General features: G+C 41.4%; 1 protein-coding gene across 2 annotated transcripts in view; it reads right to left on the minus strand.

Moving 5' to 3' along the window:
• Nucleotides 1–23,752, minus strand: part of AZIN1 (antizyme inhibitor 1) — a 36,305-nt gene extending 12,553 nt beyond the window's left edge. The window contains exons 1-4 of one of the 2 annotated variants that reach the window (XM_080647258.1): nucleotides 23,393–23,752; nucleotides 18,560–18,697; nucleotides 3,061–3,258; nucleotides 825–998 (exon numbers count right to left, since the gene is read on the minus strand). In XM_080647258.1, coding sequence (XP_080503384.1) covers nucleotides 825–998; nucleotides 3,061–3,162 — 276 coding nt within the window. In that variant the 5' untranslated portion in view covers nucleotides 3,163–3,258; nucleotides 18,560–18,697; nucleotides 23,393–23,752. The remainder of the gene's footprint in view (nucleotides 1–824; nucleotides 999–3,060; nucleotides 3,259–18,559; nucleotides 18,698–23,392) is intronic. The other variant, XM_080647259.1, reaches the window with a different exon arrangement.
• Between the last annotated feature and the right edge of the window lie 760 nt (nucleotides 23,753–24,512).

A 24,512-nucleotide genomic window follows, 5' to 3' on the forward strand; every position in this document is an offset into this window, starting at 1 on the left:
AATTTCTTAATTTAGAATATTACTTGTCATCAGAAGTAACTTGATCTAGCTAGGTCTAGCCTAAGAATGAGGAATAGCCCTAACTGGTTTGGCTCAGTGGATATCGAACGTCGGCCTATGGACTGAAGGAACACAGGTTCAATTCCGGTCAAGGGCATATACCCAAGTTGGGGGCTCGATCCCCAGTAGGGGGTGGGCAGGAGACAGTCAATCAATGATTCTCTATCATCATTGATGTTTCTATCTCTTTCTCTCCCTTCCTCTCTAAAATCAATAAATATATATTTAAAAAAGAGGGAATGAGGGGAAAAAAAGTGTCAGTTAAAGATAAAGAAAACTTTTAAAAGTCTCATCTTACTGAAACTTTCCTTTCATTGATAGCACACTTAAAAAATTGATCAATTTCCACTATTAGGCTGCAAATTTAAACAAGAGTTTTTAAAAAACCTATCCAGAAGTCAAATTTCCTTGAAGTTTTTCTCCAACTGTTGTGGGTAACCAAAAGTTAGAAAGTTAATTTTTAAGTATTATAGTTTAATGGCAAAATAGCCGAAACCGGTTTGGCTCAGTGGATAGAGCGTCGGCCTGCGGACTGGGGGGTCCCGGGTTCGATTCCGGTCAAGGGCATGTACCTTGGTTGCGGGCACATCCCCAGTGGGAGGTGTGCAGGAGGCAGCTGATCGATGTTTCTCTCTCATTGATGTTTCTGGCTCTCTATCCCTCTCCCTTCCTCTCTGTAAAATATCAATAAAATACATTTAAAAAAAAAATAAAAAAAAAAAAAAAAGAAAAAAAAAATGGCAAAATAATAAAAAAATACTTACTTTACTGGAACAAGCAAATCCAGTTCCAAGAGCCGCCAAAATCTCAAGTACAGCTGGAGTAGAGTTGCACTTTACCGTGTAGAATGGCTTGATCTGAGCCACTACGTTCTGCCACTGACTGTGTTTCTTCACAATCTTTCCGAGATCTCCCACAAAAAATGCCTTCTTCCCTGTCTATTATGTTCATGAAAAAAAAAAAAAGAGAGAAATAGTCACACCTACTGAAAATAAGAGTACCACTGAGTAAGAAAGAACTCCCTTTTTCCTCCACAAATGAGCCAAAACATGTATTATTTATACACTACATTTAAGGCTTGTGGAAGAATTAAGCTAGATTGAGCAAACAAAGGAGAATCTAAACACATTTGTTCTTTTTTTTTTTTTAACTTGACTTTTTGCTGTGCTATATTGTGGCATATGAAATATTCTCTACTTTGATTTTACAATATTATAATGACTTTCTATTTCAGAATTACCTCAATTTTACTTTTTAGGAGTAGAGGAGAAGGAGATTACCTATTTCCTTCCATACCACTATTTTAAAAGGCAAGATTAAATTTAAAATTCCAGAAGTATACTAAGTATCAGATAAACCAGAGTAAAAATATCCTTCCTTCAAAAGAAAAGTGATTTTATAAGGGATTTGGGGAAGATCTGTAATGATTTTAAAAAGCTGTGCCTACTCCCAGGGTAGAGAGATGATTGTACACCTCATGAGAAAACGGTTGGCAGATAAAATAATCTTATTTAGAATATACAACATCCAAATATTGTTTTAAAAGCCATGAAGCCAATATTACTGCTTTCTATTTTTTAAACATATTTTTGAAAAATATATATACTACTGAAACATGCCAAGAAATAGACATGATTGGAAATTATGGGCTATGAGTGGAAGATAAGAGACAGTTGTACTGAAATTATCCCATCCTTACAAGACATGCCATTTCTAATGTCCTAAAGACAGATTTTTTATTTTTACTTTAACATGAAAAAAAAAAAAGCAATTTAAAGTACCAGCAAGAGAAATAAGATATTCAGTTGTAAATCAACCTTCAGGGCAGGAAAAGACAGAAACAAAAGAACTTTGCTGGGGTGTGGGAAGGTGAGCACATCTATAAAAGTCAAGAGGAGAGCCGAAACCGGTTTGGCTCAGTGGATAGAGCGTCGGCCTGCGGACTGAAGGGTCCCAGGTTCGATTCCGGTCAAGGGCATGTACCTTGGTTGCGGGCACATCCCCAGTGGGGGCGTGCAGGAGGCAGCTGATCGATGTTTCTCTCTCATCGATGTTTCTAGCTCTCTATCCCTCTCCCTTCCTCTCTGTAAAATATCAATAAAATATATTAAAAAAAAAAAAAAAGTCAAGAGGAGAATCATTTTTTGGTTTTATTTTTCTCTATTTATCTACCCCTAGGAGAACAAGTTTTTTCCATCCTATTACTGAACCCTAGTAACATGAAAACAATTCAACAAATTTGGGGAATATGGGAAATTAGCTCCAATAAAAAAGCAAATTCTATCAGTAAGGTGATAAACAAAAATAATTCTACCAATAAGCACAAAATAAAAATAAATGATCTTAAGTAGTCATGAATATGATTTTATAGAAGCTGACACTAGGGGCAGTAGAGTGTAAGCATTCAATGTAAATTATCAATTCTCAGTCCACATACACCAGATTATCTGAAATATAAATGAAGATCTAGCCCTGGTCAGTGCAATTCCAGTGGTTATAGCTTGGGCCTCCAGCACTGCAGGATGGAGGGTTCAATTCTCAGTCAAGGGCACAGCAGGGAAAGGGCTATCAGGGAGCATGTTTTTTAAAAATGTGGGCTGGAAAGAAAATCTCATTCCTATTCAAGGGGAAAGGGGAGTGTTAAGGCACCCTAGAAAAAGACAACCTGGCCCTAACCGGTTTGGCTCAGTGGATAGAGCATAGGCCTGCGGACTCAAGGGTCCCAGGTTCGATTCCGGTCAAGGGCATGTACTGTGGTTGCGGGCACATCCCCAGTAAGGAGTGTGCAGGAGGCAACTGATCGATGTTTCTCTCTCATCGATGTTTCTAACTCTCTATCTCTCTCCCTTCCTCTGTAAAACATCAATATATTAAAAAAAGAAAAAAAAGAAAAAGACAACTTGGAAAAGTTAACATCTGAACAGGTACTTTATTAGATTCACATCTTAGAAATAAAGCATTGGTATTTTAGAATTCAGAAACATGAGACAGCGCACTTACCAGGGTATGTTCATTAACATAGTTATCAATAACATCTCCAAGGTTTGTTCCTTCATCCAACAGGCCAACGAAGTAGTTTGCATCGTCAATAAATCCTTTCATCTCAGCCGTATTCCACAAAGCCGAAAGTCATAAACCAGGAAAAACAAGAGACGGGCCACCAATCCTTATGTCTGGGTCCTTAGAATATGCAACAAACTGTCAAAACAGAAGTTATTAAAAAATTTGTATCATTTCAGTAGTTAACCTTAGTGTACGAGTTGTCAACTAAAGTGTGCTAAATGCCTAATTTAATGAGGACTCTGTATAGTCACTCAACACTTTGTGTGTAAAAGTGTGTACTTTATATATTTTTATAAAAAGCTCAATATGATATGACTTTAGAGAAGATAATCCACACATATGCACAATTTATTTATTACAAGTCAATATGGTCACCTTACTTACATAAACTTGCAGACCCAGTCTGTATTAATCATCATCTTGTTTTATAATTCTTTCATAACACAATTTACTAATTTTAAGTGAAGAAAGCTTACGAATTAGTGAATTAAGTATCTACAGCCAAGAAATTAAAATACTGAGTTTCAATATATTGCCAGCCAGGTAACATAGCATGCTACCAGGTAACTCCAATAAATGTCTTCTAAATAAAATTTTAGAGTAGATGAAAGGTAAGTAATAGAAGTCAGTAGAAGTGGAGGGTGATGTAAGAGGAAATAACTAGGTCAGGTTAGCAACATATGTGTCTTATGAGGCGAGTTGATTAACTGAACTAGAAGTCAGAAGACCTGGTCCTGGCCATGTCATTTAATAACTTTGCAATCCTAGGGTCATTTTCTCTAAATTTTAGTTAATGACCTTTAACTACTTCCTCAAAACGTTGTAGTTAGAGCTAAAATTAAGTTGCCAATTGCCAGAAACACAAAAATGCTATCGTAATTCAAAACCAGGTATAAACTAAGTTCACTGTACATCCCAAACCATTTACTGATAACTGATTTTTAAAAAGGCATCGGAGCCCTGGCTGGTGTGGCTCAGTTGTTTGGAGCATTGTCCTGTATACCAAAAGGTTGGTATACAACAAAATTTCTACCAATAAGTACAAAATAAAAATAAATGATCTTAACTAGTGGTCAGTGAGTCTACAGAAGTTGACACTAGGGGCAATAGAATGTAAGCATCTACACTAATAAAAGAGAAAAATGCAAATTGACCATACCTTCACAACGCCCACCATCCAATCAGGACTATGCAAATTAACCCATCAAAGATGGCTGGTTAATTTGCATATGCAGGCACCAAGTGGCCAGGGGCGGGGCGACGACGTAGGCATTCCGCACCGCCCCAGCAGCTCCGGGCCTCTGGGCAGCATGGGAAGGCGGAAAGGCAGCTCCGGGCCGGAGCAAAGGCAGAAAAGTGGCTCCTTGCCGGAGGGAAGGCAGTGCCGGCAGCCAGGGGAAGGAAGGCCCATTCTTGCACGAATCTTCATGCATTGGAACTCTAGTCTATACTAAAAGGGTAATATGCTAATTAGACCGGGAGACCTTCCGGACAAAGCCATGGTGGCAGGGCTGAGGCAGAGGCGGTTAGTGGCGATCAGGCAGGCAGGCAGGTGAACAGTTAGGAGCCAGTGGTCCTGGATTGTGAGAGGGGTGTCTGACTGCCGGTTTAGACCTGTAATATGGCCTAAACCAGCAGTTGGACATACCCCAAGGGGTCCCAGATTGGAGAGGGTGCAGACTGGGCTGAGGGACACCCTCCCCCCCACAATGCACGAATTTCATGCACCAGGGCACTAGTTCAATATAAATTGATTTCTGGTCAGGGCACATACCTAGATTGTAGCTTGGATCCCAGTCAGGACACACATGGAAGGGTTCTCACTCACATCAATGTTTCTGCCCTCCTCCCCCTTTTCTAAAATCAGTAAGTATATCCTAGGTAAAGATTAAAAATATCCTATATAATCCTATATAATAATGAGCTAATATGCAAATGGTCATCACGCCCTCACGCCAGGGCTGGAGGACTTGAGGCAGGGCGGGGGACCTGAGGCTGTGCCCCAACCTCTGCCCAGCAGGGCTAGACGGGGAACCTGAGGCTGCGCCCGTCCCCTCCCACCCCCCACAGAGCTTGACGGGAGGCCTGAGGCTGCATCTCCCAGCCTGTGGGGCTTGAAGGGGGTGAGGGCGGCCGGGTCTGGGTCTCGTGTGATTTCGAGGCGCATGCGAGTGGGTGGGGACTTGACTCTGGGTCCCACAGCACGCCTCAGACTCTGACAGGAGGAAGATTTTCCTATAGATTTTATTAATTTTCTTTCATCTGACACTTCTATTATAGAGAAAGGGCAAATAGCAATATTAAAATATTTCTTCTAATTAATTCCCTTTGCATGTGCATGAATTTCGTACACCAGGCCACTAGTGTGTGTGTGTGTAGCACCCAGCTGATGTGGCTCAGCGGTTGAGCATCGACCCATATATGAACCAGGAGGTCACAGTTAGATTCCTAGTCAGCACACATGCCAGGGTTGTGGGCTCAATTCCCAATGTGGGGCGTGTGGGAGGCAGCCGATCAACGATTTCTCTCTCATCATTCAAGTTTCTCTCTCCCCCGACCCCTGCTCTTTCTTCCTCTCTGAAGTCAATAAAAATATAAACCTTTAAAAAAAAAAAGGCATCAGACTAAATCCCATCCCTCTCCAAAGAACTCTTTCCCTTACCCAGACCTCCATTCTCCTCTAGGGCAGCATATCTATACTAATAATAGAGGAATATGCAAATTGTCTGGGACACCGTCACAGTAATGACTGAACAGCAGGCTGCGTGGGGAGACCAGGCCAGCAGGGGGAGCAGTTAGGAGTTATCAGGCAGGCAGGCAGAGGCCGTTAGAGGCAATCAGGCAGGTGAGCAGTTAGGAATCAGAGGTCCTGGATTGTGAGAGGATTGTCCCAGATTGGAGAGGGTGCAGGCTGGGCTGAGGGGGCCCCCCACTCCGTGCACCAACTTTGTGTACCAGGCCTCTGGTACTGACATAAACATCTATCTTTTAAGCTGAATTCACTGGTCCTTAGGTTACTTTAAGCAAAGATTTGTGTATTTTTTAACATGAAGTCCACAAACAAAGTCCTTCAGGCAGGATACTACTCATTGTCTTGTACAGATTTCTGGTTGCCACATTAACAATGGGCATAGATCAGCCCTTGGCAACCTACTTTAAAATTTGCACAACCTTTCTTGAGTTTTCAACCCATTTTCCTCCTGCCAACCCTGTTCTATCCTAGGTCTTCACCATGGTGATGGCCCTCATCCTAGAAGCATACTCCAATGGTTCCAAAGTGTCAGCTTTCTGGTTGCACCAAAACAAACTCATCAATTAGCCATAATACTAGTCAAATTTCATGAAATACAAACAATGCTTAGTTTTAAAATTTAAACACCAACAACCAAGAAGTCAATTACTTTCAGTTTAGGTCAGCGGTCGCCAACCAGTGGTCCATGAGGTCTGAAAGGTTGGCGATCGCTGGTTTAGGTCATCAAATCTTTCTGAAATAGTAGAAACTGTAAAGGTGAGAATATTTTTATTTTACCAAGGAAGTTAATAGGGCATATTCACAGGAGACCTCATACTTATGCAGAAAAGTCAAATGGTGGTCTGAACATTCTCTGAAGTTTGTTAAACTAGGACTGGTATAAATCTGTGCCCAGAAAGTAAGACATTGTAGGCTTGAGGATACATGTTTATTTTAAGCAATGTAACTCTAGCTAGAGCATCATTTTAGGGAGACAGTCAACTATGCACTAAGAGAAACAGAAAATATAGAGGCTACTCATTCAAAAAGTTCAATGGAAAGGTTTAAGTGTAAAAAGAGTATGTAGAAACTTCCTGTTAAATTATACCACAAATCTTTCTGGCAAAAAGGCTTTCATTTATTCTATTAACAATGAAAAATAATTTAATCAAGGTCTTTAGCCTAATGTTTCAGCTCATGTGACTCCTCAGTATGTTCTACTATTTTTATTTATTTTTGTTAATCCTCACTCGAGGACATTTTTCCATTGATTTTCACAGAAAGTAGAAGGTAGGGGGAGAGACACAGAGAGAATTATCAGTGTCTGGTATGGTTGCCCCCAGCACATCCACGACCAGGTACATTCCCTTGACCAGAATCAAACAAGGGACCCTTCAATTCACAGGCAGATGCTCTATCCACTGAGCAAAACCGACTTAGGGCTATTCTACTATATATACATATAAAATATTTACTTGGGAATCTTGGGTTATCAATTATAGACCACCACAAGCAATTGCTACTAAATTCAACAATTCTAGCTTTTTAATTTTTTAAAGAAGTCTAGCTTTAGAGTCAGGACAAGATGAATCTTAGTTTCTTATAGCAATAGTGCTTAGGGAAAAGGTAATTTTCCTCTAGTGTCAGGATCCTCAGTACTTACAAAAGATCAGGCCCATTCCATGCACTCTTTTCTGCTAAATGCCCATATTCTTCAGAGCTTTTCCTAGAGTAGTATGCTCATAGAGATAAGGACGTCCCTCCCCCCAAACTATTTTTGAACTACATAATCTATATGTCCCAACACTCACTGCCTGCTAAACTAGCTTAAATGTAACAGCAAATGTTTTTTTACAGCAGTATGCCAGGCGCTGTTTTAAGTACATTATCTATCTAGTATCGATTTTCTTAACCCTTAAAACCACAATGTTATTAACCTCATTTTACCTTTGAAGACACTGGGGCACAGAATAACTAATTAGGCTAACTCTAGAGATGCTGATCAAATCATGTTTAAAATAAAAGGAAAAATCTGTCTCCTCAGCACACAGGATTCCTTTTCCGGGAAAACCAACACAACTAATAGTTTCTTTATTAGAGCTTTAGCATATTCCCATAACCTATTAACCATTTCTCAGACTAAATTTCCATAGTGGTTAGTCAATAATTAAATTTATTCAAATTTGGTATAAAAACATCCTATCATGCCATGCCTACTCATTCCTAGCCTTTTAACCTTTCTTCATATAAATATTTTCTACATTTTAACTTTGCTGGCTGCTCCTTCTTTTTTGCCTAATTCTCAGGTAAAACCCAAAATTATTTTTTCCTTTTTCATCCACCTTATCAACAGTTTGCATACAATGTGTACCCAATTTTGACAAATTTGTACACCCCAGTAATCACCACTACTATAAAGATAAGTTCCCTCATGTCCCTTTTGCAATCATTCCCCAATTCCACCTCAAAACACATCTGCTTTCTATCTAGTTTGACTTTTGTAGAAGTGAAAAATTTTAAACATCAACTGAGGGCACCAAACTGAAACAGCTGGCAAATAATGGTACTACCAACATGAATAAAAATATTAGAAAATATTCCCTGCTCTAAAGTAAAGATACAATGCTTATAGAGTGACTAAGATACAATGCTTATAGAGTGACTAATACCATCATTGAAATTCAGAAGTAACCATAGCATTAGCTTACCAACTCCTGGTTGACTCACAAAAGGACATTGATGGGAAAATAAACTCATTAATTATATATATATATTTTTAAAACTTTTTTTTAAAATATATTTTATTGATATTTCACAGAGAGGAAGGGAGAGGGATAGAGAGCTAGAAACATCGATGAGCGAGAAACATCGATCAGCTGCCTCCTGCACACCCCACACTGGGGATGTGCCCGCAACCAAGGTACATGCCCTTGACCGGAATCGAACCCGGGACCTTTCAGTCCGCAGGCCGACGCTCTATCCACTGAGCCAAACTGGTTTCGGCTCATTAATTATATTGGCAATACTTGACAAAAGGACTAACAGACTACTGTAAACACACTTAAAACACTAAAAGAAATACAGGACATTAATATTATTTAATTTACTTAGTTATACCAAGCATTGCAATAAAATTGTTTATTAAAACCAATATTAATAAAACCTATACACAACAGATGGTAAATGTGGATAAGTGAGCTCTATCTCCACCACCTTCTTAAATGCTCCCTGAAGGTTTTGACATTCCCCTAATCCCTAACCCAGAGTAGGTGCTCAGAAACAGATGGGACAAAGGACTTCACAACTCTTTCAACTTAGCAATGGTGGTGACAGCAATACACTCCCTTGAAGTGTGTTGAAAACCATGATCCATCTTTCACATTCTTAAAAGGAGCCCAAAACCTTGATTCACGAGCGACCCACATGTAAATGTAAACCTCACCTGTCAGTTACTGTTAAACACTAAAAGCTTTGCCCAGGGAAAACTAATTCCTCAAAATAATCTGCAAAACACAAAAACCTTCAGGAGGGAAGTTTTCAATACATTTAGAGCCACCAATGCCTTTTGTTCATAGTTGGATACGGGTGGGCTGATCTTGAGTCTTTCCTACCCCCAATCTCACTGAAGGATTCCTAAAAAGCAGGGTTTTTTTCTTTTTAATATATTTTTATTGATTTCAGAGAGGGAAGGAGAGGGAGAGATTGAAACATCAATGATGATAGAATCATTGATTGGCTGCTTCCTGCACACCCCCTACTGGGGATTGAGCCCGCAACCTGGGCATGTGCCCTTGACCAGAATCAAACCTGGGACTTTTAGTCCGCAGGCTGATACTCTATCCACTGAGCCAAACCGGCTAGGGCTAAAAAGCAGTTCTTAATCATAAGTCCACTGTCTCACAAAGGAACATCTCCGTCTTAATTAAAGCACTATAGTAATAAAACATTTTGCTAAAATGTTTTCAAGTGACATGTAAAGTTACTTGGTGATGACACGTTAACCCAGAACCCAAGACACGAGCATGTTCTAGGCGGCCAAAATGAAAATAAGTAAAATTCCTGAGTAAAATTCCTAACAGACACTGTACCGCTTTTTATGGCTTGTAAGTCAGAAACAGGACTGATTTACTGGCTCCAATACAATATAGACCACTACATACTATAGTCTGGTGCTGCTGGATACTGAATTATTTACATTAAGCCTGAGAAAATCTACCATATGTAAATCTTACATTCTCTCCAAAATGCTTTATAACTTAAGAGCAAATTTACTTTTATCAATAGATACTAAGAAATGTTTTCTTCTCACAAGTCTTCAAGCTATTTTCATAACTAAACACCTTATGAATACAATATATGGTGAAAGAAAGCTCATCTTATTTTACACTAATACAAGTGGTGTAATCACACTACTACTTTTATAATAAGTAATTTCCTCCTGGATAGCTGGGAAGAAGAAATGTTGAACATTCCTATACACCTTCACATTGGTGTTTTTTGATAATACATTTTATGAAGAGCTGCCAAAGAAAAATCTCCAAAGAACTGCACACTGCTCTCCCTGGAGCCTTTCATGAGGCAGTTGAGTCCTCATGTTCATCAAAAAGGTAGCTCCAAGAGTAATGGCTGCAGCACTGGGCACTTGCCTTGTTACACACCTGCTACAAAGGCTTCTACAGTTGATTGTACTTCAGAAGAAACTGATACATCTCTCAAATAATCACAAGATAATTCTGGCAGCAACAGCCCACTTGACACCAGGCTGGATGGATAGGAGTCTTGGATTTCTGAAGTGAAGACCTCCCTGGAAGCAGAACAGGGAGAGCTGAACGGTTGAAGAGCACTGTTTCAGAGACACCTACTCAGGAAACCCAACCTTAATACATTGACCACTTTTCTAAAAGGACTTCTACTCATTACAAATGAGAGCTTGACCTATTTGGAAATTTGTACTACTACTATTACTCTGAAGAAGCCTAAAGGCACTTCTAACTTCATTATTTTTTTATTACATTGGCATTTGGTAATTTAGCACTCAGCTCACAGCTTTAAAACTATGCACAATGCTGTCAGTCACCTCTGCATTCTACCTCCAAAAGAAAAGTTACTTACCATACAGAATACCTTTAGAAGTAACTGAGCAAGAGTATTAGAAGAGACTTCTAAAAGATGGCTTGGGCACTATAGATGTGAAGCCTGGAGCAGGTAAACCTGCTAAAAAAAGTAGTTCCAGGAAGCTACGCTCTGGAACTGGTAGTTTTAGAGGTAACAATAGCCTACATTGAGCACTCAGAAGAATATAAGGACAGGGTTTGCTTCGATTGACGTAAGAGGAAAGCCAGTAATGGCAATAAGCATCCTTCAAGTTATTTTTCAGGTGATGAGGTTGGGAAAAAATTGAAAAATCCTAGAGGAAGAACATTAAAGCTGACTGCTTGAATTTTAAAAGACAGAAAAGAACAAGAATGCACAGAATAGATTTAAGGGGGGAGGGGGGTGAGGGAACCCCTAAAAGGATGAACCCAACAGGCTATGTATGAAGTACCTGTATAAAGCTGCCCAATGAAATGACTCACAATAAATTCTAAAATATATCTTTAATGAGATGAGACATGGATTTTCATAGTAATATGCTTGTGCATATGCAAATGACAAGATTAGGCTCCCTTTAAAAAAAGTGTTTGATGAGAAAACTAAATCTGTTTCTGGAGGGAATATCTGTTTTGGTAATTAAGAGGTGATAACATTAAAGATAACTACTGTAATATAATACGAACAGAAAATACATAACCATATTAATTTCAAGCTCTCCTGGTGCAGCATAGGAATAACCCTGTAAACAGATGTACTTAATTACTACTTTGAATACCTTATAGTAGCAGATCTCACTGTCACCTCACCAAGAGAAAAACTTAAGAATATGCATGTCAGACTTTTCTTCTTTCGTTAATCCTCACTCGAGGATATTTTTCCATTGATTTAGAGAGTGGGAGGGAGAGGGAGAAACAGAAACATCAATGTGAGAGAGTCACAATGACTGGTTGCCTCCTGCATGCACCCAACCAGGGCCCGGGCTGGGGAGGAGCCTGTAACTGAGGTACATGCCCTTAGACCCCCTGGTCCAGTCTGATGCTCTATTCACTGAGCCAAACTGGCTAGGGCATGTCAGACTTTTCTAATCATCATTTCCTTGTTATTTAATAGTTTTATTCTTCTACTAGAGGCCCGGTGCATGAAATTCGTACACAGGGGGAGGGGGGGTCCCCTCAGCCCAGCCTGGACCCTCTCCAATCCAGGACCCCTTGGGGGATATCCGACTGCTGGTTTAGGCAGTCAGACATCCCTCACAATACTGGATCGCTGGCTCCTATTCGCTCACCTGCCTGCCTGCCTGGTTGCCCCTAACTGTCCCCCGCCTGCCGCCAGCCTGGTCACCCTCAACTGTCGTCCCCCTCCCCCCACACCAGCCTGGTCGCCCCACACAGCCTGCTTGTTCAGTCGTCCCTCACTAACCCCCCCTGCTGGCCTGGTTGTAGGCAGCCATCTTGTGAGGACATGAGGGTTAATTTGCATATTACCCCTTTACTATATAGTATATATGTCCCTAAAACATTAGCTTTACTGTTTTAAACTATAAATGGAATTGCTATTGTTTCTCTATTATGACTGGCCTATTCTGCTTAACTTTATAGTTTTAGTTCATCCATGCGGACTGATGTGACTGGAGTCCATTAATTTTCATTGTTGTGTAGTATCCTACTATATAGATACACCATGTTTATTTATCTGAACTGACCTATAGATTACTTCCCACTTTTGCTACATTATAAATATTCATTATTTATGATACAAATATCTCCTATTTTAAGGATTGCTTAATTATTTGGGGAGTTTTGTTATAGTGTCCATGTTGATCATATTAGGATATTCCATTCTGCTTTCTGTCATGTCAAACATGATGGGCTAAGAAGATACCATATTTATTTAGGAGCTCTTTATAAACTGGGCATCAGAGGATCCTTGCAGTAAAATGTAACAAATAGAAAGTCCTATAGTTAACATAAACCTAATATTAATTTCAGTCTGCATGAGCACATAAAGTAGTAGGAAGTTGTGACCTAAGAACATGTAGGCAACTAAAGAATTCAATGAGAATATAAAACTGAAAAGTCCTGGTTAAGGCCTGGGGCAGGGAGCAGGAGTGGGCTAGAAGAGGTCAATAGGGGAAAAAGGATACATATGTAATATTTTCAACAATAAATTTTTTTAAAAAAGGAAAAGGAAAAAAAAGAAACTAAAAAAAGTCCTTATAATATTTTTTTAAAGAAACAGTTGTTTTATTACACAAATGTAAGGAGAAAAAAACAGAGAATACATAATTCTTATGATTATTAATAGATGTTTTAAGATTATTATGGGTAATACTACTCACAATAACAATTATCCTAGAGTGATGCTGTCCAATAGAACTTTCTGCGATTGAAATTTTCTTTATCACTACTCAAAACAATAGCCATTAGCCACATATTGCTCCCAAACACTCATGCAACTGAGGAACTGAATTTCAAATTTTATATAAAGTTTATTTTAAATTTAAATAGTCACCTGCCTAGTTGCTACGGTACTAAACAGAGCAGTTCTAGAAGATCCTGTTTTCATAAGAAAATTTTAAACTAAGGACCAAGTCCACACACATTACAGGTTACCCACCCCCAATAACTTTGCTCAAGGTAGCAAAGACCAATTCATAAGATTAACAAAAGGCTAGATTATAAGGAAACAAAACTCCATAGCAAGTTAAATCCTAAAGAGAGATTGAAAGGTGTGCTTACATAAAATAAAAAGGCAAAAGGTTAGAGCAGAATATTCCAGAGGAGTTTATCTTGGCTCCTACTGTTAGTTACAGACCTCCTGAAGGCTAGGTATGGTCTGGGCAGGCTGAACATCAGCCTAATCCTTGCAACTGTATGCTGTACAAATATTTTCTATTTATGCCATAATGTTCTTCACAATATTCACTGGATTGAAGATAAGAATGGCTAACACTGGACTAAAGGGGGGTGGGGGGGGGATGGCCAAATCTTTGCTACAGTTAGCTTGTGACAAATTGCTAAAGTGTGCATGGATGACCCTGAAATGGCAGTGAAGAACAAAAATATCTGTGTTTCCTACGCCTTTTGAGTATTGAGAGCACTTCATGTGTAACAGCTACCTTAGACTTATTTTAACAATGGCCAACCTAGAATGTCAGTCTACCCTTACCTAGATTTTACAGTTTACAAGGTATAGTTTACACAGTACCACCTTTACTCCTAATTGGAATTAAGCATTTAAAAAAAAATTTTTTTTGGAAGAGGGGAGGAAACTTCAAACTCAAAAACTCTGAAATAAGACCAGGCAAAGAGTGTAATGAACACGCATATTGATAGTCATTGTTAAGTCTCTAGGCTCAATTGACTCTTGTAATAAATGCAGGAACCATTTTATCCCCCTTTAAAAACTGGTCTACACTGCTTTCCAATTTTTTTGGCCTTCCCAGGAAAGATCCTTAAATTGGCCCAAAGAAAGAATATCACGTCCTTCAAACAGTGTTTTATCTATTAACATGCTATTATTCACACTGTGCTTGTATAGAATATATTTCCGCTACTTTTACACAAGCAATGAATCACCATCAGATACTACTTACTTTATAAAAACTGGTTCCTAATTTCAATGATGACGGTTTTGTTCAGCTTTTTGGCCAAAGAGCATCAACAACCATTAATGAATGTACTGTTGAATTTGTTTGCATCACAGAATCTTTAAATTACCAAAACTAAAATTTCTTATCTCCATAATGAGTAAATATTTTGCCTTTTCTACTGACAATTAACAGTTAAACATGAGAAAAAAAATATCCTATATAATAAAAGGCTAATATGCAAATAGACTGAACGGCTGAACCACCGGTCGCTATGACGCGCACTGACCACCAGGGGGCAGATGCTAAATGCCGGAGCTGCCCCCTGGTGGTCAGCGTGCTCCCACAGGGGAGTGCCACTCAGCCAGAAGCCCTGAGCCAGACTCACAGGTGGCAAGCATAGCGGCGGTGGCAGGAGCCTCTCTGGCCTCCGCAGCAGCACTAAGGATGTCCGACTGATGGCTCCCGGACTGCGAGAGGGTGCAGGCCGGGCTGAGGGGACAACCCCGTGCCCCCCTCCCAGCCCCCCAGTGCATGAATGTCATGCACAGGGCCTCTAGTATATATATAAAAGGCTAATATGCAAGCAAAGTGTCCTCTCGAGAGTTCGTTATGATGTGTGCTGACCACCAGGGGGAGGCACGGAACCTGCTGGCAACTAGCAGCAGGACGGGGCCCTGAGGGAGCTAGGGAAGGGGGAGGCGGGGAGTGAGGGAACCATGCAGTGGTGGTGTGCAGGTGGCAGGGAAGGAGGCGGTGGGGAGGCAGGGAACCTGATGGGAATTTCGTGCACCAGGCCTCTAGTAGTACCAGTAAACTCGTAAAAAACATTTTATTTCCCTAGTTAAAATAATATCAATTTAGGTTGGGCAAGTCCTATGAAGGCACATGTAAATGAGACAGAGTATGGATATTTAAAACCCTGATGTTCATATGAAATTTCTACATGAACAAACACGTAACAAAGTTAACTAATGATTACCAGGTAAAAAAAACTTCAAGCAAATTTTAAGAGTCCATTTGAACAAATCAATTAATTGCATTCTTTTTCCATACTTAGATACAACACATAAGGTATATGCTAATGATTAATTCAATCTCATTTCATCATCAACTAATAGAAGCAGTTGGTTAGAAGAAAATTTAGTTTTCTGGAATGGAATCTTTAAAAATTTTCCATTGGGCTAATTTATTAATTATAATCAGAGCTATAAAACAACTTGAAAATCTAGCTCACTGGAAAAAAAAAACCACTCCATCATAAAACCCTAAGGAATTTTAAAGACATGAAAAAACTTTTGTACAATTAGCACCCCTTCATTAATCTGAGATATTATTGGCATTAAAATATTTGTCAATCGGAGAAAAAGGAGACATATGTAAAACTTTAAACAATAATAAAAAATACTTGTCAAGATATTTTATAGTGGTCATATATTTTCTTTTTGTTTCATTTATTTCAGAGACAAAGGGAAAGAGAATCATTGATTGGCTGCCTCCTGCATGTCCCACACTGGGTATCAAGCCTGCAACTGAGGCATGTACCCTGACCAATAATCAAACCGTGACCTCCTAGTTCATAGGTCAACGCTCAACTGGGCGAGTGGTCACGTATTATAATATACACGTACGCTAAAGCAAAGTCTTGAAAGAAAAAAACTTCATTATGTAAGCAACTTCCAAAAATTCCAGACCACACCTCAAAATTCAGATGGTTATCTGATTTAAAAACCTAACTCTGAAGCCAAGTCCTAGATCTTAAACCACCTGCATAGAAATCCTATTGGGAGTATTGGGAGTATTATATGGTTCAAATAGAGTTTAGTTTAGTTTCACAGTCTGCAATGCTACGTGCCAAGTATTTTCCATAAAGGCCAGTGTGTTAAGTGCTTTAATGACTTCCAGTTTTCCAAACAGTATTGTTGTTCCACAAAGAATTAACCTTGAAATTTCAAATGTCAACTGCTGTAAGTTATCTGAGGATAATTTTGAAACATAAAATTTTCTCTTGCCATTTTTATTAATTTTAGTCAAGAAACCTTTGGAGCCTGGATGGCGTGGCTCAGTGGTTGAGCTTCAACCTACGAACCAGGAGGTCATGGTTCAATTCCCAGTGAGGGCTCATGCCTGGAATGCAGGCTCTATTCCCAATGTGGGGCGTGCAGGAGGCAGCCAATCAATTATTCTCTCCCATCATTGATATTTCTACCTCTCTCTCCCTCTCACTTCCTCTCAGAAATCAATTAAAAAAATAATCTAAAAATAAATAAATAAAATTATCTATAATAATGGCACTTGTTCTTAAATTTCCACCTTAGAATAGAATCTATTTATGACTATGATGTCAACTGACGCCACCTCAGGAAAGTTTTAAATGCCCAAGCCACCTTGGGGAAAAACATCAGATATGTTGGAAATAGAACAGATGATTAACAAAAATTAAGAGATAACTGACTTGGTAACTGAGATGGTGGCAACAGTGCTTCTCTTTAATATGCATACCTACCACTTGGTTAAAATGCAGATTCTAATGAAGGTTTAGGTGGTGCCAAAATCCCAAATTTCTGTTCTAAGTGATGCTAATAGATGCTGTTCCAAAGACCACACACTCAAAGAGAAATCATTTTATCATTTCAGGACTAAAGGAACTTTATATAAAATAAAGGAACATTATATAAAAATCACAGCTGTAAAGTAAGCAATTTGCTCAAATTCATAAAGCTATGAGAAACCCTCCAGTCAGGGTTCTAAGTCAGCAGAACTTGCAAGAAACTCTATTATTTAAATTGTGTTCCCCCCCCCCCGCTTTAATCTTTAAAAAACCCAAGTCTTAAATTGTAATTTGAGGTTAATATCAAATGTGCTGAAAAGGTTTGCTTTAAGATACTCTCCCATATTTGTTAGAGCAAAAACTTTTGATAGAACCTGTTTAACAAGAGAGACTAAACAAACACTAAACTGATACCCTAAGCTTTCCTAAAAGTTTCAAGTGTTCTTACCAAGTCTCTGGCCAACTTATAAAAACATCCAAAACCCAAATCTCAAAAACAAAAAATCTATAAATAATAGATTTAAAAATTAACCACATGAATCTAGCAGCACAAATTTAAATTCAAACAAGTTTATGGTGGAATTACATTTTTCAGAGATTTAATTCAAAAGTCAAATTCATTCATAGAAAATCAAGTTTAGTCAAAACAAAACTACCCCCTGAAAAATCTGCTCAGGTGTACATATATGATCTCCCAGTAAGTCCTCTAAAAACAACCCGTTTTTCCCCCCAGCAGCTGAGTGTTATATAAAGTTATTTTATGGAAAAGAATATAAACTCTAAACATCACTGGCAAGACGCTCATAACTAGAAAAACAAGAACTAAGATTCATTCCTCATATTCCATGCTCTAGGACAGTGGTCGGCAAACTCATTAGTCAACAGAGCCAAATATCAACAGTACAACGATTAAAATTTATTTTGAGAGCCAAATTTTTTAAACTTAAACTTCTTCTAATGCCACTTCTTCAAAATAGACTCGCCCAGGCCGTGGTATTTTGTGGAAGAGCCACACTCAAGGGGCCAAAGAGCCGCATGTGGCTCACGAGCTGCAGTTTGCCGACCATGGCTCTAGGATATAGGTGCAGTGAGTGGAACAGAGAGCATTTGCTCTGTTTGAATGATGTGATAAAATACTACCCACATCTTAACTTTAAAAACCTCTCTCCAATTTATATTAAAACCTGGACTATTAAGATTTCCTAAAATGTAACCTACAATAAATACTTAAGTATGATCATATGTGTTATGTAATCAAAATAAATGTTGTGATCCAGTCTTTGGTAAACAATGCATATAACTGAATCAGTATGCCTCTAATGTCAAGCCTGTTTTAGAACTTTTAAAGAGTTTTAAGAGTCACTGCATTTTAAGAGATAAATACAATTGCAAAGTTGAAAAAGAGCGAGCAAACAGAACTCTCCTTTATTTCAACTTTACAAGACCCCTGCGTAGATGTGAAAATACTTACATGGACAAGTTAGGAGATGGAACCCCCCTATCATCAGCTAGGTTCCCAAGGTGGCTCAGCGTTGAAGTCGAACTGCTCTCTATACAGCACTTCTCCTAGGCCTTCTGGGTAGTTGTACACTTGGTCAGAAAGTTCGCCCTAAAGAAGAAAATAAAAGTAGTAGCATATAATCCTATGTTTTAAAATGTTAGGTTAAATTGACATCTTAACTGCAGAAATAAGTTTTAGCGTTAATAGAATCTTTCTGTATATAGTAGTACTAGTATTTAAAAGCCTAAGCAACCAGTATGACCCAACGACTGGAACCACCAGTCGCTATGACGTGCACTGACCACCAGGGGGCAGACGCTCAACGCAGGAGCTGCCCCCTGGTGGTCAGTGTGCTCCCACAGCCAACCTCCCCCGGTCCCTCCACCTGGCCTGCAGGCCTGGCTCCAATGGGCCCTGATCACTGGTTAGGCCTAGGGACCCCACCTGGGCACAAATTTCATGCTCTGGGCCTCTAGTTTCAATAATGTCACATTACACAAAATGTTTTCAAAGGGTTTACACCACAGTATGAAATACTTACTTTTTACATAGTAAGCATTTCCAAGCTGGAATAGTACAAAATTCATATAACCTAAGTATATGGTCATCTTACCAAGTATCTTTACCTACTTACTCAGCTTCCAGCCTTCATCTAATTTCATTTTTGCTTTTATTTGTCCGCCAAAACCAAAATTTCTAAGTTGCCTAAAATTTAAATGTCCAACCTGATGTGTATGCAAGACTTAGTATGTATAATGTTCTAACACAGTGGTCGGCAAACCGCGGCTCGTGAGCCACTTACGGCTCATGAGCCGCGGTTTGCTGCTCTTTTGACTAATGAGTTTGCTGACCACTGTCATTTACTACCCTTTACCTCTTTGCACACAATATGCCACAACTGCCTAATCCTCACAGCTTCCAACTACACGGTAACACTTAGTCTAGTCCAGTGGTCGGCAAACTCATTGGTCAACAGAGCGGCAAACCGCGGCTCGCGAGCTGTGGTTTGCCAACCACTGTTCTAACATGTAGTCTAGAACTACCCAGAACATTTCTTTTACTCTCCAGTTTCCAAGTTCTTTTTTGCTTAAAGTATAAAATCCTACTGTATACCAAAACGATAAAAAGACTTTATGTCTTAGCTAATACATTATGTATATATGTGAACTAACTTTTGAGAACTGTCATATATATTGGGCAGTGACCACTAAAGGTTTACCTCCTCATACCTAACACTTGTCTAGACTTAAGTCACTGCTATACCAGGAACAACATGTGAATGTGCTTGGTACACTACAAAATGCTAAATAAGTTTTAGGAATGCTTATTACTTGCTATCGTTTGATAGGACAGACTTATATAATCTCTAAGGTAAATCGCTAGACCTAGTCATACTTCTATTCATAATTCCGTGGTTGCTACTTTAAATATAACCTGGCAGCATCTGCTAGAAAAGAGGTAAGAAAGAAAGCAGAAAGATGACAAAACTAGAAATTATAAGGGCAAGAATCTGAGATTTCAGAAGCATTATAGACATATCTAAAGCATATCTCATCTCAACCAGGATGGTCACCTTTGTAGGAGGTAAAGAAAATGTTCTTTCAGTCTACTAGGGTCTGCTCACACTCTCAATGATACTAATGGATGATGAGGCAAGATACTAGCATGCAACGGTGATTATAACCTTACATTAAACTCCATACAAAGATTCTGATTCTTCTCACACCACGATAATTTTAAAAATAAACTAAAATACTCGTGCTGGAGACAGAGACGGTTTATTCTCAATTATTCCAAGAAATAGGATAATTATCCTGACAGAGACATTTTTCTCTTTTCCCCGATATAGTTCCAGATATCATGCTGCTTAATGCAACCCAAGAGCAGTGATGTGAAATGTTAAGGCCATTAAACTTCAGATATCCAAGGATGTTCTTCAGTATGATCTCTAAAACATTTCCATCTAACTAAAAGATACGAGTAGGAAATGAAGGCCCTAAAATTTGAAAGGCATATCTCAACAGAAATAATAAAAAGGGTATGTAGAGTAAGAGAACCTTTATATACAGGATAAACAGAATTAACTGTACAGTTAAGATAAACCATGAAAAGTTAGATAAAAATGTGGAGAAAAGGAGTCATAGGAAAATAAATTATTCTCATTTAGAATGGTGTGTGTAAATCAGTTGGATCATGTACAACATTGCATTCAAGTTCCTTAACAATTGTTTGAAGAGACTGTCTTCATCTTGGTGAACTGAAAGTCGGCAGTAAGCTAGTAAGACAAAAAACTTCTCCCATTACGTTGACAGATACTACCCACAAACACCTAGTATCACCAAATTGCCAATATTTCTCTGAACTCACACTGCCTTTACCAATGACTTTTAAAGTTGTTCTGTGATATTCCTTCCCAAAACCCCAAACCCCAGACTAATCATGACAAAAGACCAGATAAACCCAAGTTGGAAGATGCTCTACTGGATATCTGGTCAATATTTCTCTGGACTGTCAAGGACATGAAAAACCAAAAAAAAGGACTAACTGTCACAGATCAGAGAGTCTGGGGAAAGTAGGACAACTAAACGCAAGGTGGTACTTTGGATTGGATCCTGAAGAGAGAGGACATTAAAAACTTGTGAAAGCCAAAGGAAATCTGGAGTATAGTTAGTAGTAATGTATCTGGATGAGAAGTATGCAGTATCAGCTTCTGTACAAAATTTGCAACTTTTCTATAAATCTAAAATTATTCTAAAATAAAGTTTATTTAAAAAAATTAGAGAAAGGATTAATATAATGGACCACTACTGAGCAAAAAAAAGGAAAAACCTGCTAATATATGCACCATGAGTATCAAAAATATGCTGAGTTAAAGAAGTCTTTTAAACAAAGCAATGCATACAATATAATTCCACTTATATACACAAGTTCTAGAATAGACAAAACTAATCTGCTAAAAACAACAAAAAACAATCATGGCTGCTTCTGTGGTAAGAAGGGGATAGCGTTTGAAGGGGTAAAAGATAAGTTTTCTGGGGTGCTGGCAACCCACATCTTGACAGCGGTTTGGAATACACAGCTCTATTTTTGTCAAAACTCATCAAACGGTATTACTTGAGAGTTGTGCATTAACTATGTGAATTTTATCGGTGTGTGTGTGTTTTCTTCTTTAAAAAATAAACAGTATTGCATGAGTGGGGGTATAGGGGAGGGTAATGGGGGAATAAGGACACATATGTAACACCTTAATCAATAAAGAAATTCTTAAAAAATAACAGTATTAAACCCTATTTAATGGTATGTGCATACTGAAGCTGGAGCAGTGAAGTGTTCAGGCAACTTCAGCTTACTTTGGTGTATGGGACCATGCTACAACTGAGACACCCAGCCAGGGCATGCCATTACTTCGAAATATATGGAAAAAGGTGATGGATTGATGAATGGATAGCGGGATGACAAATAAAATTAAATGTGAATCTAGGCGAGGGTACAATTCTTTCCCCTTTCTCTGGATGTTTGAAAATTTACAAGTTAAACGGGCGGCAAGAGGGAAGGTACTGATCACTGGATTATTGCACCTACCAGTAGTAATTAGGAGCCTACCCATCCTATCAAAATGCAAACTCTTCAGGGCTTATTTGTATTCATGACCAGCATCTGCAACTCTTACATTTGTAAGAGGAATAAAAGGATTATTAGGGCTTTGCTCAAGTTTCTGCCAGGCCCAGTAGTTCTCTCTTCCTCAAGTGTCCTCAGGTTCCCACCTAAGCTGGGAGCTCAACAGTGGAAACGGGACAGGACACCAAAATATCATAAAGTATCCAAGATGCTCCCCCCAATCCAGTTAAAACTGCTCAAACATCATGGGACTGTAAACCGGCCCTTTCAGGTTTCCGAACCAGCAGCTTAGCACAAGAAACCTACGCTCAGAATACATTCTGGGTAAGAGTTAAAACACGTTACCACCATTAACTGTTGGCAGTCGAACTAGTACTTGATAAGCCACCCAAGCCTACCCTGCTCCCTCCCTGCCCAGGAATCGTGGCGTGGACGGGAGTACGAAGCCGTGGTGACTAATCCTCCGGCTCCAGGAGGTGACTGGGGTGAGTGAAGGCGACTGGGTCCAATCCTGGGCGCCGCGGGGGGCGGAGCGGCAGGCCGAGGCTTCCAGAAGGGGCCAAAGGCCTCTCACTCGCTACCTGACACTGGGGTTCCCCGCCGCCGGGCCCCGCGTGGCGTCAACTTTCCTCCACCAGAGGGAGGCCGCACTCCCAGCACCCGTCCTCCCCCGGCAGCTGTCACAGGAGGCCGGCGCGGGCCCGCCCCGCTCCATTCATAACCCACGGCCCCAGCCATAGCACCCGTCGCACCGCCCGCCGGGCGCCCGAAGGAGAAGGCTCGGCGCTTCTCTGGGTCGGGGCGGCGGGACCCAGGCCCCTCGGGACGACGGCCCGGCCCCCTCCCCGGAAACAGCAAAGCACCACGGGAGAGGGGTGGGGGGACCACGCCGCCGGAGGCGACGCCGACCCCCGTCCGCGAGACCCCAGCGCGCCCCCACACGCACACGCCCCCTCGCCCCAGCCGCTCGGACTCCACCGAGCGTCCGGCGCCCGCCCGAGGCCCTGAGGCGCGCCCGCCGCCGCGGCACCGGCCGCCGCCACACACTCCGCCGTCCGCCATGTTCGAGGCGGCCAGCGGCGGGGACGCCGACCGGCGGCGGGGCCCAACCGGGAGGCACTCGGCCGCCCCCCGAGGCCGGCATCACGTCCCGGCCCCGCCCGCCCCCCTCGGATGGGTACTCACGTGAGATAACGGCCCAAAGAGTCGGGTAAAGCGTCTTCTCTTTTTCGGCGGAATTTTTAAAGAGGGATGTGGTTACCTTGAGCAGAAATACCCAAGGCGGCCTGGGCCATAAGCTGCGGGGACGACGTAGGAGGAAAAGCGCGGCACCGACACCAGCTGGGCAGCAGTGGAGGCGGCGGCCGACGGAGAGAAACTGAACCCCAGCGCGGGTACTAGAAGAAGGGCGAGGACTGGGTGGGGAGAGGACTCGGCGTCGCCACACCACAGAGGAGAAGAGCGAGAAAGGATGAGAAAAGACAGAGAAGGCGGAAGAAAAGGAAACCCTGCAGCGGAACGAAGAGCCAGAGAGTGTGGGAAGGCGGTGCGGGCGCCGCCAGTATTTATAGTAGGGGGCGGGGCTTGGCGACGTCACGCCGGCCGGCAGCCGCGCGAGCGGGGCGGAGTCGGCTCCGGCCCGGAGCAGGGGAGAAGGGAGGGGGCGGAAGCGAAAGGGGACAGCGCGCAGGGGGCCCAGGGGGCGGGGCGACCCCGCGGTGCAGGTGCCGGCCGCCTGGCGTCTCTCCGCCCTCCCGCGGTCCGCGCGTCCCAGGCTGGCGGGTGGCCGGCTGCGCGGACCCGGGCGGGCGGGGTCGAGGAGGTGGCTGAGCCGTAGCGCGGCGCCGCCCCGCATCCCCGCCCCTCGGGCGCCTGAGCTCTCGCCAGCGGCGGCCCGAGCTTCGGGAGCGGGGCCTGGCTTCCCGGCGTCCCCGGCAGCCCGTGCTGTTTCGGGCCCGGGCTGGCGGGATGCAAGCACTCCCTGGAGAGGGTGTGAAGGAGGCCTGTGGGGCCATCGGGGAGCGTCTCCCCTCGGGAGCCCTCGGCTTTGTAAGGGCGAGCTCGGCGGGCGAGCTGGGACCACCTTCCAGCCAGAGGCTCCTGCCCGCGCGGGCTGCGGCGCCCCTTAACGGAAGCGGGTTCCCAATCGCCGGGCCCGTCGGCCCCGTGTTAGTGACCGCGTGAACAGGTCCCCAGTGCTCGTAAGTTGCAGTGCGGGGCAGTAGGGATTTGTTTTTTGAGGAGTGTGGCTGTTACGTCTTCATTTTAAAAGGTGCTGGCGCAGTCAGACCCAGTCCTTACTCGT

Source organism: Plecotus auritus (genome assembly GCF_963455305.1).
Source record: "Plecotus auritus genome assembly, chromosome: 11".
Lineage (NCBI taxonomy): Eukaryota > Metazoa > Chordata > Mammalia > Chiroptera > Vespertilionidae > Plecotus > Plecotus auritus.